Below are 15719 nucleotides of genomic sequence, written 5' to 3'. Positions count from 1 at the left end.
ACCCAGGAGGTGGAGCTTGCAATGAGCTGAGATCTGGCCACTGCACTCTAGCCTGGGCGACAGAGCCAGACTCCATCTCAAAAAAAAAAAAAAAAAAAAAAAAACAAACTATAATGTATATCTGAGTATACTCCTGTTTTCTTTTCTCAAATCATTAGGCATGGTGCTAAATTCTTGCTATGAGATGCTTACAGTCTCCTGCATTTGGGAAGAGGGAAGGAGAGGATATAACCAATAAGTGAACAGATGGGTATCAATCCAGTGAGGTAAATATATTATGAATAGCACATTACAAACTGGGTGTATTCTGGATACTAGTCCTTTGCCAGTCATATGGGTTGAAAATATCTTCTTTGAGTCTTTGTCTTGCCTTTTAACCTTGCTTATGGTGTCTTTTGTCTTGTAGGTCTTAAATTTTAATGTAAACATTAACTTTTTCCTTTATGTCATTTTAAAGAGGCTATAGAGATATTTTCATATTCACATTTAGGTCATGAAAACACTTAAGAGTTTGTTTTTGTGTCTTGTATAAGATGAGGATCTAATTTGATTTTCCCTCCTCATGAATAGTCAAGTGTACCAGCATTTATGATGCATGCCATTCTTTCCCCATTGTCACCTCTGTCTCTTATTCAGTCTCTCCAATACGTCTGGGTGTGTTTCTGGGCTTTCTATTATGCAGAACCCTTTATTATGTAGAACTCTATTATGGTAGAACTATTTATCCTCATGCTAGTTCCACACTGTTTTAATTTTTTTTTTTAGAGACAATGTCTTGCTCTGCCACTCAGGCTGGAATGAGTAGCACAACCACAGCTCACTGCAGCCTTGAATTCCTGGCTCAAGCCATCCTTCCAACTTAGCCTCCTGAGTAGTTGGGACTACAGGTGCATATCCCCACACCTGGCTTTTTGTTTTTTGTTTTTTTGGTAGAGAGAGAGTCTTGCTATGTTGCCCAGGCTGGTCTCAAACTCCTAACCTCAAGCAATCTTCCTGCCTGAGCCTCTCAAAATGGGGGGATTATAGGTGTAAGCCATCATATCTGGCCTGCTTTAATCTTTAAAGCTTTGTTTTAAATCTTGATATCAGTAGAGCAAGTATACCCTCATTTTATTAATACTTCAAGATTGTATTGATGCTTCTAAAACAAATTTAGCATCTATTTGTCAAATTCCACGTTGAGATTTTGTTGGAATTCCACTGAATTTACTGATTAAATTTGGAACAATTGTCATCTTTTTACTAGCAACAACCAATTAGAAGATATAATTTCTTTCATGAGTATTTTTTATTTGGATATTCTTCTTGCCCAATTATGAGTTTCAGTCTTCTAAGTTTTCAACAGTGTGAATTTCGTTTTTTTTTTTGAGATGGAGTTTCATTCTTGTCGCCAAGGCTGGAGTGCAATGGCACAATCTTGGCTCATTGCAACCTCTACCTCCCAGGTTCAAGTGATTCTCCTGTCTCAGCCTCCTGAGTACCTGGGAGCATGCCACCACACCTGGCTAATTTTTGTATTTTTAGTACAGACAGGGCTTCACCATGTTGGCCAGGCTGGTCTCAAACTCCTGACCTCAGGTGATCCTCCCGCCTTGGTCTCCCAAAGTGCTGGGGTTACAGGCATGAGCCACTGTGCCTGGTCTGAATGTATTTTTAATTAATTTTCTAGTAAAAAGAATTGTCATTTTTATTTCTTGTTCTTTTATCTAAAATCCTTGCTGAACTACTCTATTTGTTCTAAATTCCCTATAGATTCTTTAGGATTTTCTATATAAACAGTTGTATTATTTACATATAATTTTCTTTCTCATGTTTGCTTTTTATATTTCAGAATGACTTAATTTTTAGTGCACTAATGGTATTCATTTTTTGTCTACACTGACAGGTACTTAGTCACACACAAAAAAATACAACCTGTCATTTAATAGGATTTAAGTCAGGATACTACCTCAGTTTACTATTTTATCCCAACTGTGAATTTAACTATATAACTTTAAACAATACATTTAAACCTCAATTTCTTGATTTAATCAGGCACTGTTATTGCCAACCCACAGCCATTTATTCTCCCATTCTTTCTTGAAGACAGAATAGATTTTGTTCAGTTGATCATCTCAAATTACACAACTCCAGGGGTAATCCAGGAGTACTCTCAGTCAGTCTTTGCGAACCACATGTGACTCAGTTCTGACTAGTCAGACATGTGAAGTATTTTTCTCCCTTTTTAATTTTTTTTTTTTGGTTCCTTTTTTTCTTTTTTTGGTGGGGGATGGGGTGGGAAGACCTTCTGGAAAAAGTTTCCTGGCTTTTGGAAAGAGGTACATAGGAAAGAAACAGTCTCTTTTCTTCTGCTAGTTATAGTTTTGTTTGCCTATGATATTTGTAATCATGGCATGCCAAGGATTGCAGAGCAAAAAGAGAAAGAACCTAGGTCCTTGATAACATCCCTGAATCTCTGAAGTAACCACACCTTGGTCTGCCTCCATTTTGAATTGTCAATTGGGTCAAAGTATTTTCTTTACTGTTTTACTATGCTGAGTTGATCTTTTTTCTTTTTCTTTTTTTTTTTTTTTTGAGACGGAGTCTCGCTCTGTCGCCTAGGCTGGAGTGCAGTGGCCGGATCTCAGCTCACTGCAACCTCCGCCTCCCGGGTTCCTGCCATTCTCCTGCCTCAGCCTCCCGAGTAGCTGGGACTACAGGCGCCCGCCACCTCGCCCGGCTAGTTTTTTGTAGTTTTTAGTAGAGACGGGGTTTCACCGGGTTAGCCAGGGTGGTCTCGATCTCCTGACCTTGTGATCTGCCCGTCTCGGCCTCCCAAAGTGCTGGGATTACAGGCTTGAGCCACTGCGCCTGGCCGATCTTTTTTTCTTTCCTTGTGGCTGAAAGCATCTTAACTAAGACACTGACTGAGAACCTTGGCCAGACCTGCTCACAGAAAGCCCTTAAGTGGACACATGGAAAATTTCTAGTATTTGCAGTACAAGTGAAGCTGAGTGACCTACTGCTGAAACAGTAAGAACTTATGGCTTAGAACAGAAAGAACAGGCCTGGATGTGGCTCATTAGATAGCAGAGTTACTGTCTTAGTTGGCAGTATAAGTTGTTTTTGCGTATAGACATATCTGGGGTTTATAACATAGTGAGCCCCAAATTCTGTGTTTCTTCGACTTGGTGGATACTTTATACTCTGTTGGGCTACAATGCCATCTCTGGATAGGCATTCATGAGATTTAAAGGAAGCAAAGAACAGCAACTTTCACCTATTTGCATCTTATTCTCCTACCTTTGCAGGGCTTCTCTGCTTATCAGCTGTTTTAGGAGCAAAAGAAAGCCAAAACAGCCGGGCGTGGTGGCTCAAGCCTGTAATCCCAGCACTTTGGGAGGCTGAGACGGGTGGATCACGAAGTCAGGAGATAGAGACCATCCTGGCTAACACAGTGAAACCCCGTCTCCACTAAAAAATACAAAAAACTAGCCGGGCGTGGTGGCGGGCGCCTGTAGTCCCAGCTACTCGGGAGGCTGAGGCAGGAGAATGGTGTAAACCTGGGAGGCGGAGCTTGCAGTGAGCTGAGATCCGGCCACTGCACTCCAGCCTGGGTGACACAGCGAGACACTCTCTCAAAAAAAAAAAAAAAGAAAGCCAAAACAACTTTTTTTCTGAACCAAGCATGAATCATCATTCCATTCATTCATGAACCTGACCTAGACCTTTGGTCTGGCCTTGCTCATTGACCCTTTAATATTAGGCAGTATTTACAGAACTTTACATTGTAAAATGAGAAACTAGCACACCTACACTTTCCTTTACTTTTTTGGTTTAGCCCTTAATCACGTACTGCTTGCAGTGTCACTTAACTTTTCAGGTATGTAGTCAAAACGGTTTCAGGTTTTGTAGTCAAAAAGCCAAGCAGTTGCCTGTTTCTTTCATTCCTTGTATTCTTTATAGTACCTAGTACAGTCCCCTTAAATATGCTCTGTGAAAAATTAAACACGGGGAAACTACTAAGCATTTCTTATTCTGGTGCCCTCTATCTAAAGATGAATGGAAAGCTACAAGAAGTAGTTTGTCTTCAATTAATATCTCAGAACATTTATGATTCCTTCTCTTTCTCTTTTCCTCTCTCTTCCTTTAATTCTTCTTTGAATCCTTTACTCCACCCTAGCATTTAAAAAATTATTCCTTTTATTGTTATTCTATCATTTAAAAAAAATTTTCCTTTCTTAGTTCTCCTTTTCTCTTCCTCTCTTTCATCATCTTCCTTTTTTTAAACAGAATGGAAGCACATTTTATATCACATATTATGTTTATTAATGCAACTTTATAGTAATAGCTAGTATTTATCAACTGCTACAATATGCCAGGCATTATGCTACAAGCTTTACATGTTTTGTCTCATTTATTCCACACAACCAGCAGTGAGGGAAAGGAATTCTTTATTAGACTCTTTTTATAGATGAGGAATTAGAGGCTTTAAAAGGTAAATCACTTGATTAAGGCAAACCACCTAAGTTTAGAACTGGGACTTGAAACTAGAACTCTTAAAACCATTATATCACACTGCCTTTCCAGTATAATTTATCTACTTCTTTCTCTTCCTTCCTGAATTAGTAAGTCTCCAGGGAACCTCTTTAAATACTTTTATAAAAATTCAAAGCAATATACAAGTATGATTTTAGAAACTACAAGATTCATAACCAGAAGCAACAATCTACAGCTCAGGTCCCCCTTTCCACAGCAGACATTGTTTTTTTTTTTTTTTGAGACAGAGTCTCACTCTGTCGCCCAGGCTGGAGTGCAATGGCACAATCTCGGCTCACTGCAACCTCTGTCTACCGGGTTCAAGTGATTCTCCTGCCTCAACCTCCATAGGAGCTGGGATTATAGGCATGTGCCACCATGCCCAGTTATTTATTTTTTGCACTTTTAGTAGAAACGGGGTTTCGTCATGTTGGCCAGGCTGGTTTCGAACTCCTAACCTCAAGTGATCCACCGGCCTTGGTCTCCCAAACTGCTGGGATTAGAGGCGTGAGCCGTCACGCCTGGCTCATAGCAGACATTTTTAACCATTTGCTCTTGTGGTCCTTAATGATTATCTCCGTATCTGTTGCTTATACAATCTTAAATATTTATGCCACTACGCCTATTCATTTCCTGTCATAAGAGAGAAGATTTAACTCACTCACAACTCCCAGGCCCCCAAACTATCCTTTCCTTCATTCTCCTAATATAATAACATCACTAGGCATCAATCTCTCCAACCTCAAACAATATAAATAAACTTTATTTTCTGTTCCAGTAATCATAAACAGTATCTCTTGATGCTCTACTTCGTAAATTAAGCTGGTTCTCTTAATTTAACAATCGTATGATGTTCCTCTTAAATGGTTTGTATCTCAAAAAATAAAAATTAAATTGTCTTTAAGTTGTAGGTCTCAAAGTGCTTTATTAGGAGCCTACTGTCTTTAACTGAGTGAAAGGCCCCTTATCCCTTTCCTAGGAGATCAAGGGTGGCTCTTCAAATCTTTCATGAAGGTTCCGGGAGTGGACTTGACACTTTTATTGTAGTAACTGGGCTGCCTTGAACAGAGTTTTGGTATCTATCTTTAAAAACTATCACCTGCTGGCCAGGTGCAGTGGCTCACGCCTGTAATTCCAGCACTTTGGGAGGCCTAGGTGGGCAAATCACAAGGTCAAGAGATCGAGATCATCCTGGCCAGCATGGTGAAACCCTGTCTCTACTAAAAATATAAAAATTACCTGGGAGTGGTGGCACACACCTGTAATCCCAGCTACTCGGGAGTCTGAGGCAGAAGAATTGCTTGAACCTGGGAGGCAGAGGTTGCATGGGCTGAGATCGCATTACCGCACAATAGCCTGGAGACAGAGTGAAATTTCGTCTCAAAAAAAAAAAAAAAAAAAAAGTATCAACTGCTAAACAAGAGCACTCACCTGCTGTTGTCCCTGTAATCGCTGTTGTAGTTGAAGTCGAAGCTGGTTAGGTGCAGCCGGAGGTCTGTTTAGAGTTTGCCTGGGCTGCATGCCCATGCCAGGTGAAAAAGCACCTCGGGGAGGTGTTACTTGAACAGGCATTGTCCCCAGTGAAGGTTTTTGCCTGACTATGCCTTGGAAAGGGCTAGGGAGATTGGCAGTAGGAGAAGGAGAAGAGTAAGGCTGGGAATAAAGGTTGGGTCTTTCTTCCATCATCAAAGGTGGTGTTGCTTGTTGTGGTGGAAATCTCTCTGATAATACATCTAATCCACCCCCCTGTTAGAAAAGAAGCCAGAATATTTTACAAATAAATTTCTGCCAATAAGTGATATGCTTCTGTATTTCTAGAAAATATCATTATATATTCATTCTGAATTCATGCTCTCTAGAAGTTTACTACCTAAAGAAATCATTTATAAAAGCTGCTTTTGAAATGGAGTAACAGATTAGCTGAGATATTTAAAATGTCAGTACAGAGATGGCAATATAGTTAAAATAAAGGCTCCAAATCAATGAAATATAACTAAAAGGTTTGGAAAGAAACTTCATTGCAAAGCCTAAGAATCAATAAACTTTACATTTAATAGCTTACTATAGGAAGTAGATTCTTTTTTTTTTTTGAGACAGAGTCTCGCTCTGTTGCCCAGGCTGGAGTGCAGTGGTACGATCTCGGCTCACCACAAGCTCTGCCTCCCGGGTTCATGCCATTCTCCTGCCTCAGCCTCCTGAGTAGCTGAGCCTACAGGCTCCCGCCACCAAGCCCGGCTAATTTTTTTGTATTTTTAGTAGAGATGGGGTTTCAGCATGTTAGCCAGGATGGTCTCGATTTCCTGACCTCGTGATCCACCTGCCTCGGCCTCCCAAACTGCTGGGATTACGGGCTTGAGCCACCGTGCCCGGCCTATAGGAAGTAGATTCTTAAAGGAGGGATCAAGCAAGCATTTTTCTATCTCAGATATAAAATTCATGCTTTTATTTGAAAAAAAAAAAAAAATCCACAGCTGATGTAACAGAAAGCTGTAGTGTTATGGTTTCCAAATGTTTTCACTATTACCTACTGTAAGAAATATAAATTGTGACCTATTTGTGCACATGCACATGTGTGCATGTGTGTGTGTGAGTATATGCAGCTGAAAGGAGTTTCATAAAACATGACTTCTTTTTATGGGTTACGCATTCTCACACTTTGTATTCTACACTATTCTACTCTATTTAAAAATGCTGGTCGGCCGGGCGCGGTGGCTCAAGCCTGTAATCCCAGCACTTTGGGAGGCCGAGACGGGCGGATCACGAGGTCAGGAGATCGAGACCATCCTGGCTAACACGGTGAAACCCCGTCTCTACTAAAATATACAAAAAATTAGCCGGGCGAGATGGCGGGCGCCTGTAGTCCCAGCTACTCGGGAGGCTGAGGCGAGAGAATGGCGTAAACCCGGGAGGCGGAGCTTGCAGTGAGCTGAGATCCGGCCACTGCACTCCAGCCTGGGCGACAGAGCGAGACTCCGTCTCAAAAAAAAAAAAAAAAAAAAAATAAATAAATAAATAAATAAAAATAAAAATGCTGGTCAAGATGCACTAAAGTGATTTTATCACCCTATCATCTAAAAAAGGCTAACCTGGAAGTTGGAATACCATGGAATATACTGGCAGAAGACAAGCATGAATGAAGGATAAATTAAGCTCTAAAATGAGAAGTGATGCTATAAATCTGGATTCTATTCTGGCTGGAGCTGGTAAGATTCTGTTCCATGGTGAAAAGCTGAGACTTATTTCTAATTCTAATTATTATAATATTTTTCTTTAAAAAAACACTATGTATTATATATTTTGATAAGTTTCACAAGGGGTAAATTATAAAACAGCTAAAGCACAGTGGGTACACTATTTTAAAATCTAGCTCAAAATAATTTTCTAGCTTCTTAGGGCTCCATCAGTTAAATAATGTTGACTTTAATAAATACCTGAACAAGTTTGTCAATTCCCAGAGCTCTGTCTAGTTCAGCTAGCTCAGTTTCATCTTTGCCACTAAGGAAGGATACCAGCTGTTCAAGAAGAGCCTTCTCATCATTTCTCCCTTCTACTGTTGTGGGTGGACAGAGAAGCTCATCTAATTGTGAGCTAATACACTGGCTGCAGGATTAAAAAACAAGGGAGTTTCAGACTGACATAGCAAATAATTTATTCAATCTTTATATACATATATAGGTTGCAAATTTGGTTTTAGAAAATTCTCTGTTGAGATGCTTGGCAATTGTAACGCCATGGTATGTTCTATGTTTAATGTGCAGAAATTAAATGAGTATTTGGTATGTAGCTTGTATATATTTTTCGTTCTTTTGTCAATCATTGAACTTTGTTCCCATATTCTTCATGTTACAGAAATAGCCTGGAAAATTAACCAACATAGTTAAGAAAGGGGAAATAACTTATAATAAAAGTAAAAACAAAATCAGCCAAAAACTCAGAAAAAATCATTTAGCCTATATTCAGATTTATTCTACTTCTTCTATTTATCTATTTTATGAATGCCATTAACTGTTAATAACTGAACCACAATCAAAACAGTACATATTATATTAACTTTTAAAGATGACCAAATCATCTTGATTGGTAACATGACATGATTACCATTTACAAAAGAAATCAAACTGGAAAAATGAAATATGCTAGGTATTAAGCAACAAAACAAATTATTCATTGATTACATGTAGGAAATACACAGTCTAATTCAAATTGATACCAACTGATACATAAAACAGAAATATATACAAAATAATACTAATCCTAATAACACTAATATAATAATACAATTATTAGCACTCTTCCTTTGGGAAGGTAAATGGGAATACAGTTCCTAGTTAAGGCACTAAACCACAATCAGCACTATCTAGTCTTCCTATGGTTGGCAGGTATGAGATGCACTCTGTGTTATGGAATACGGCTGCCTGTAGGGAGTAAGAAATTCAGTTCTAATCAAGATGTGACATTGAGTAGATGGAAAAAGTATACTTTCCTTTCTTATAACTTCTTGCACCAAATGAAGAGAAATGCTGGACAAATATAACTAAAAGTTCAAGAGCAACATAATTATTATACTGAGGCCAATTCATCCATAGGTCCCAGACACATCATGATAATCAATTAAAGTTATACATGAAATATAAAACAATAGCTACATATTATATCAATCTCTTGGTGATTACAATGTATACTAGCCTTGTGGTCATGTAGTCAATAAATCTATTTAATTCAGTGTCTTTCCCTTGCCCCACTACCCTCGCTTTTTTTTTTTTTCCCCTGAGACGGAGTTTCAGTCTTGTTGCCCAGGCTGGAGTGCAATGGCGCGATCTTGGTTCACTGCAACCTCCACCTCCCGGGTTCAAGCAATTCTCTTGCCTCAGCCTCCTTAGTAGCTGGGATGACAGCCGCGCACCACCACGTCTGGCAAATTTTTTGTATTTTTAGTAGAGACAGGGTTTCACTATTGTGGCCAGGCTGATCTCAAACTCCTGACCTCAGGAGATCCACCTGCCTCTGCCTCCCAAAGTGTTAGGATTACAGGCCAGAGCCACTGCACCGGCCCACTTTTTTTTTTTTTAAATAAGTATTTACATCTATTAATATCTCACAAAATACCACTGTAGACTGAAATCTAGTTTGGAAAAAATAGTTCTCTGTTTAGAAGTTGGTATCTGATACCTTATAAAATACAAAATGTATTACTTACTCTTCTGATTTATTCTGATTTATAGCTGTCACTGTATTATTTGTCCATGGAATCTGATCGCCTGTTCCTGGTTGTCCAAATTGGTTATCAATTGCTTCCAATTCCAGCTCAGGTAATCCTGATTGAAGAAGAAAAGGTAAGAAGTCATTATCTCAGTGGAGGATAAAATGATAGTATTTTCAAAAATAATATATTGGAGAGTGAGATTTCCCCTTTAAAGTATGACTTCAATGATACAAAGGTCACTTATTCAGCACTTTAAACTATCTAATATGACCATATAATAAAAAGTAAATGAGAAAGTGAAAAAAGATTTCTGAATCAAGGAAAATCTGATATTAAAGTTTGTACATAGGTTAATGTTATCCAAAATCACTCAGGACTTTGTCAGAAATTATTTATTTTAAAGATAAATTTAACAATTTTGGTTATCTGCTTTTCAGTCACATCGTAACAGAATATGCTTTAAGTAACACAGTGTCATCACCATGAAATGAGAGTGGTGAGCAAAAGATAAAATACATTCTATCAGGAGTAGAAACAGAAACTAGAATCTGAGGACATGTAGCAAATGAACACGGCTCTACAGTTGCTAATCTTAGAATACAGCTGTACAGTAACAGTATAAGAACTGAGACTTATAATGATGGCTCAAATGAAAAAAGAAGTCGAATTATGTTTTGTAATTGAAGAAAATAGTATATGTATTTTAGAAAGTTTTTCCGTAAGGCTTTTTTGGAAAGCTTTATGGTCATCTCTGTACTATTTATACTAGAAAAAAATTTATAAATAACTTAAATTCCAGAAATTGAGGGACTGATTAATGAATTATGGTATAGATACTGACATTGTGCTGTTAAATGAAAAAAGAAAACATATTCCAAAACATTATTTTCAAGATGACTCTGTTTTTATAAACTATTTCATATATATTAATATAAAAAAATTCTGGGAGGATACACACACACACACACACACACACACACACACACACTTTAGCTCCACTTTAGGTAGTCAGATTAAAGGCTACTTTTCTTTCTATGATGGTTATTACAAATAACCATCCAATGGTTGGTATTACAACCAACCAATGGTGAGAAATAAAAGTTATATAAACACATTTACTTTTAAATGTATATAATTACAGCTTTCGATTAACCTAAAATGAATATATATTAATTGATCATTGTTATGGGCTGAATTGTACCTCCCTCTAAATTAATATGCTGAAGTCCTAACCCCTGGTATCTCAGAATGTGACTATATTTGGAGACAGGGCCTTTAAAAATGTAACTAAGTCAAAATGGGTCTTTACAGTGGGGCCTAATCCAGTAAGACTAGTGTCTTTCCAAGAAGAGATTAGGAGAAAGATAATACAGACAGAGGGATAACCTGACCCAGAGAGAAGAGGGCCATCTCCCAGCCAAGAAAAGAAGTCTCAGAAGAAATCAAAATTACTTTAGGCTTCCAGAATTGTGAGAAAATAAATTTCTGTTGTTTAAGCCACCTAGTCAGTGGTATTTTGTTATAGTAGCCCAAACAGAATCTTTTTTTAAAAACTAAAATAGCCTTGGAGTTTGTTTTAAGGGAAAGCTTATTGAGGTAGGATCCCTCATTCGAATGAATGAAGAATAAGTAGATTTAAGGATGCCTCCCAAAATGTACTTAATGATAGTTACTGAACATTATTGCTACATAATTCATGCAAGGCTCACTTTTAAGTGAAGTATAGTCAATATTTAGTATAAGTGAGAAATAAAAGTTATATAAACACATTTACTTTTAAATATATATAATTACAGCTTTCGATTAACCTCATCTCTATCATGACAAATGATAGAGAAATCAAATTCTGTAGGATTCTGAAAAACACAACAAACAAAAACAACCAAACTAAAACAACAACAAAAATGAGAAATAATCACTTACTTTCTATCATTATTTAAATCAGAAAGTTGGTCAAAGATTATCTAAAACTATCCCATAGCTCTGCCTACATGTTAATTCCTTAATCTTACTTCAATAAATCTAATCTTAATTATTATAACCAAAATTAATTAATTTAAAAGTCTAAGAAAATTTACATGGCTGTCCACTGTCTACTATCAATACTAAGTTTTACAAGATAGTTTGACTCAATAGTAGGACACAGTATCTAATTTTACTAGTCTTGAAAAAAATGTTAAGAAAATAAGTTGGATAAAATATTTTCAAAGTAAGACTCACATGCTGAGTTTGGTGACTAAGCAAACAAAAATAAACAAAAAAATCCCCATACTAATAAAATTTTGATTCAATAAAAAGTTTTGTTTGGATAGACTGCATGCTTAAAAGAAGCTGGTTTTTATTCTGAAAAGTCATTTCAACCTTTTGCGACTTTCTTTAGAAACTGCCTTCCGTAAAAAATGTGAAGGTTTGTTTCACCTATTTCTTCTAGGAAATGCACAGGCTCTCTCTCTTTGTCCAGAGAATAAATGAAATATTTTTGGTCATTTCTGTGATACAAACATGAGTAAGTATACATGTAATACAAGACAATACAGTCATTTCTGCTGGAAACAGGCAGCTGAAGTAGGGGCAGAAAACAAGCCCTAGGGATCCCTTGATCAAGCTATTAACATTAGTTATCTTTACAAAGGGCTCAACATCATACTTCCTCCATTTAAAATATGGCTAAAAGGGACACTGAATCCAGCAAACAAAACAAAACAACAAACAAACAAAAATCCTTATATTAAGAAATAATTAAAAATTTCTGTCACTTCCAAGATTAGGCTACAGAAAAAAAATTTCTGTACATCAAGTAGAGAGCATTTTCTTAACCATGAGGGTGGCTTTTGCACATTCTACTCTTCTAACAGTTGATTTAGTATCTACTGATTCTGATATTCACAGTTAATTTTTTCAGCTGTTGGTAAGGAAGTTTCTGGCTTAGTTTTGGGTTGCATTTGGCAGTAACTGCACAGTAGTTACAGTGTTTTATTTTTTTCAAAACATGATGTAGACAAAGAACTAATTTTTCTAATATATAAAAAATTCTATAAACCAATAGGATAAAAACCCAACAAAACAATAGGTAAATAGAGAATATGAACATAAATGAATATATAAAATCATTCAACTATGATCTAATTCACGATAAAAGAAATATAGATTAAAATAACATTGAGATACCTAAAATAATAAAACCATCAGATGGGCAAAAATGAGAAAGTACATAATTCAATGTATTGGCAAGGATATACAGAAATGGAAACATTATCAGTTAGGGTGTAAGCTGAAACACTTGCCGGAAAGGACTATTTGGCAATATCTATCTTTTGACCCAGCAATTCTATTCAGAACTTGTATCTCAGATATACTGTCACATGTGGTAAATTATCTCTATATAAGATTATTCATTACAACTTTGTAATAGCAAAAGATACCTATCAGACTACTGGTTAAGTAAATTCTGGCACAACTGTAAGAAGTTGTACAGCTATAAAAAAAGAATAAAGATGCTCTTTATGCACCGATACACAATGACATCCATAGAACATTAAGTGAAAAAATGACTAAGATACAGAACAGCTAATGTGCATAGTATGACACTATTTGTATTTTAAAAAGGGAAGTCTACGTACGTAATTTTTGAAGGTACAGAAAAAACAATACTGCTAGAAAGAGATTTTTCAGTATGTATTTAAAAAATTTTTTTGAATGTTGAATCATGTGAATATCTTAATCACTAAAAATAAATAAATAAACAAAAACCATGAACTGTAACCTCAAAGGATTTTTTTTTTTTTTTTTTTGAGACAGGGTCTCACTGTCACCCAGGCTGGAGTGCAGTGGCATGATCTCGGCTCACTGAAACCTCCACCTCCTGGGGCTCAAGTGATCCTCTGGTCTCAGCTCCCCAAGTAGCTGGGACTACAGGCGCATACCACCATGCCTGGCTAATTTTTGTATTTTTTGTAAAGAAGGGGTTTCAACATGTTGCCCAGGCTGAAAAATTGATCTTTTTAAGTACTGAAAATGTTGCATGTGAACATAATGATGTTTATAGTTATATAATATTTTTGATGTACTACAAATTAATAAGATTAAAATAAATTATCCCAGAATGTATATGTTCACAGAACACAAAAACAACTGCCTCACACGGTCATTTCCTTATTCCACTGATGTCAATGCTTAAATATTTCTGGAATTCTTCAGGAACTATCTCAACCAGTCCACATGTCCTTCAAGAAACTAAGTTTCCTCATAGGTACACTTATTTTTAGTTTTTGATTAAAAAAAAATAGCATTATTCTTTTTAGATCAACATATTTGGTTCCACATAACTCTGGACATTTTCAAAAGTGAAATCTACCCTCAAAGAATAGGGATTTGAAGACAGTCAAAAGGACACAGCAAAGGTTTTGAAGGTACTGCCAAAGAGGCATGCTGTACACATTCTGATCAATAATACCCTCATAAAAGCTGTCTCCATGAAAAAGCAGTATTTACCTGGATGTGCTCTGGTAGAATATTTCTAACAAAATTATTTAAATCACTTGGCCACATTGCTTGGAGGGGGGTGTGTGTGTGTACATACAAATAGCATGTTTTGAAACCAGATGGATTGAGATTTAAATCCTGGTTATTCTGCAAATATTAGTTGTATTCCTTTGGGGAAGTTTTTGTCTGTGTGTGTTTATGTGTTTCCCTTTTCTCTGGACCTTTGTTTTCTCATTTGTAAACGAACCCAAGTGGTTCAATGTGGCAGATTTATCACTTATATTTTATTTTCTCTCCAAAAACATGACTGAAATAACTAAAGAAATAAAAAAGAGGAACACAAATCTACAGCTGAAGGAAAGGCAGAAGAAATTTTCATGGCAGCAGACTAAAACAACAAAGGATTTCTGAAAGACAAAACATAAATGGAAACAAACTGATTGTGAAACTTCAACTAAACTAAAACACTTGCAACAGGAGAAAGAGATTTTCCAGAGAGGGGAATTTTCCCAGAACACCAGAACAACTCCAGGCTTAGTGGTCATTTGAGCAAATAAAGGAACAGGCCATGGGCAATTGCTGGGATGATTGTGGATGGCTGAACAGCTGCTGCCAGGCCATTGCTCTGAGTGCAGCTGACTCTGGCACCTGTCCATGGGATTACAATTGTGAGCATATGACTAAAAATGGGAGTTCTGCCCAGGGAATCTCCCAAAGGGGATGCTAGGGCTGCCACAAGGGGTTTCCCCACCTCCAAGGCCTATTCCTCACAACAACTGAGAAGTAGGGCTTCTATAATCAGAATCTACATTCACTGCCAGGGGAAAAGGGCTTCTCACTTTAGCTAAAGAAACACACTAGCTACCAACATTTTAAAATTCTAGACCTTTTTCAATATATATGGAGAGACAGTCAAAATTTACCCAACATTCAAGAAAAGTCAACAGTAGGAAGAAAGCAACTTTAATGAAGAAAATAATGTTGAAGAAAAAAGGGTTAGTATAGAAAATGAGTGAACCCCAAATCACAATAAATATCATCATACAGATTAAAAAGTCTATTGCATCCATAAAAAGTAATAGACTCCAAGGAAAAGAATATTTAGAAATCTTAAAATTAAAGCTATGATGAAACGATCTCAATAGATGGACTGAAGGGCAAAATGGACATAGCTAAAGATTTAGTTTTGATCTGGAAAGTTGAGCTCAGAGATTCTCTCAGAACACAGTGCAAAATGGCAAAGAAAAGTATTTGAAAAAAAGGTAAGTGTCATGGGGGATAGAGCCATTACTTCTAACTGTGTATCTCAGGTGGTGAAGGAGGATGATAAACTATTTTATGCGAGATATTTGAACTTGACACAGTTTAGCTAAGATTGAAGACTAAAGTAAGGAAAGGTGCTTGATTTTCCTGGGCGGGCACAAGCTTAAGATGTGGGCCAATCAATAGTAGACTCTGGTTCTAGTAAACAGTAGTGATGGACAATTTAGAGGTAAGAGTGGGGCAGAGAATCAGA

General features: G+C 36.9%; 1 protein-coding gene across 7 annotated transcripts in view; it reads right to left on the bottom strand.

Moving 5' to 3' along the window:
- NCOA1 (nuclear receptor coactivator 1) overlaps positions 1 to 15719 on the bottom strand; it is a 282993-nt gene that overhangs the window by 39218 nt on the left and 228056 nt on the right. For all 7 annotated transcript variants that reach the window (XM_033176431.1, XM_033176432.1, XM_033176433.1 and 4 more), the window contains 3 exons: positions 9716 to 9833; positions 7950 to 8118; positions 5950 to 6264 (listed from right to left, as the gene is read on the bottom strand). In XM_033176431.1, the coding sequence (XP_033032322.1) occupies positions 5950 to 6264; positions 7950 to 8118; positions 9716 to 9833 (602 nt within the window). The remainder of the gene's footprint in view (positions 1 to 5949; positions 6265 to 7949; positions 8119 to 9715; positions 9834 to 15719) is intronic.

This window comes from Trachypithecus francoisi, unplaced genomic scaffold (assembly GCF_009764315.1).
Source record: "Trachypithecus francoisi isolate TF-2019V2 unplaced genomic scaffold, Tfra_2.0 Lachesis_group17, whole genome shotgun sequence".
In the NCBI taxonomy this organism is placed as follows: Eukaryota; Metazoa; Chordata; class Mammalia; order Primates; family Cercopithecidae; genus Trachypithecus; species Trachypithecus francoisi.
The sequence above is the reverse complement of the archived record's forward strand: the minus strand, read 5'-3'. Positions and strand labels throughout refer to the sequence as shown.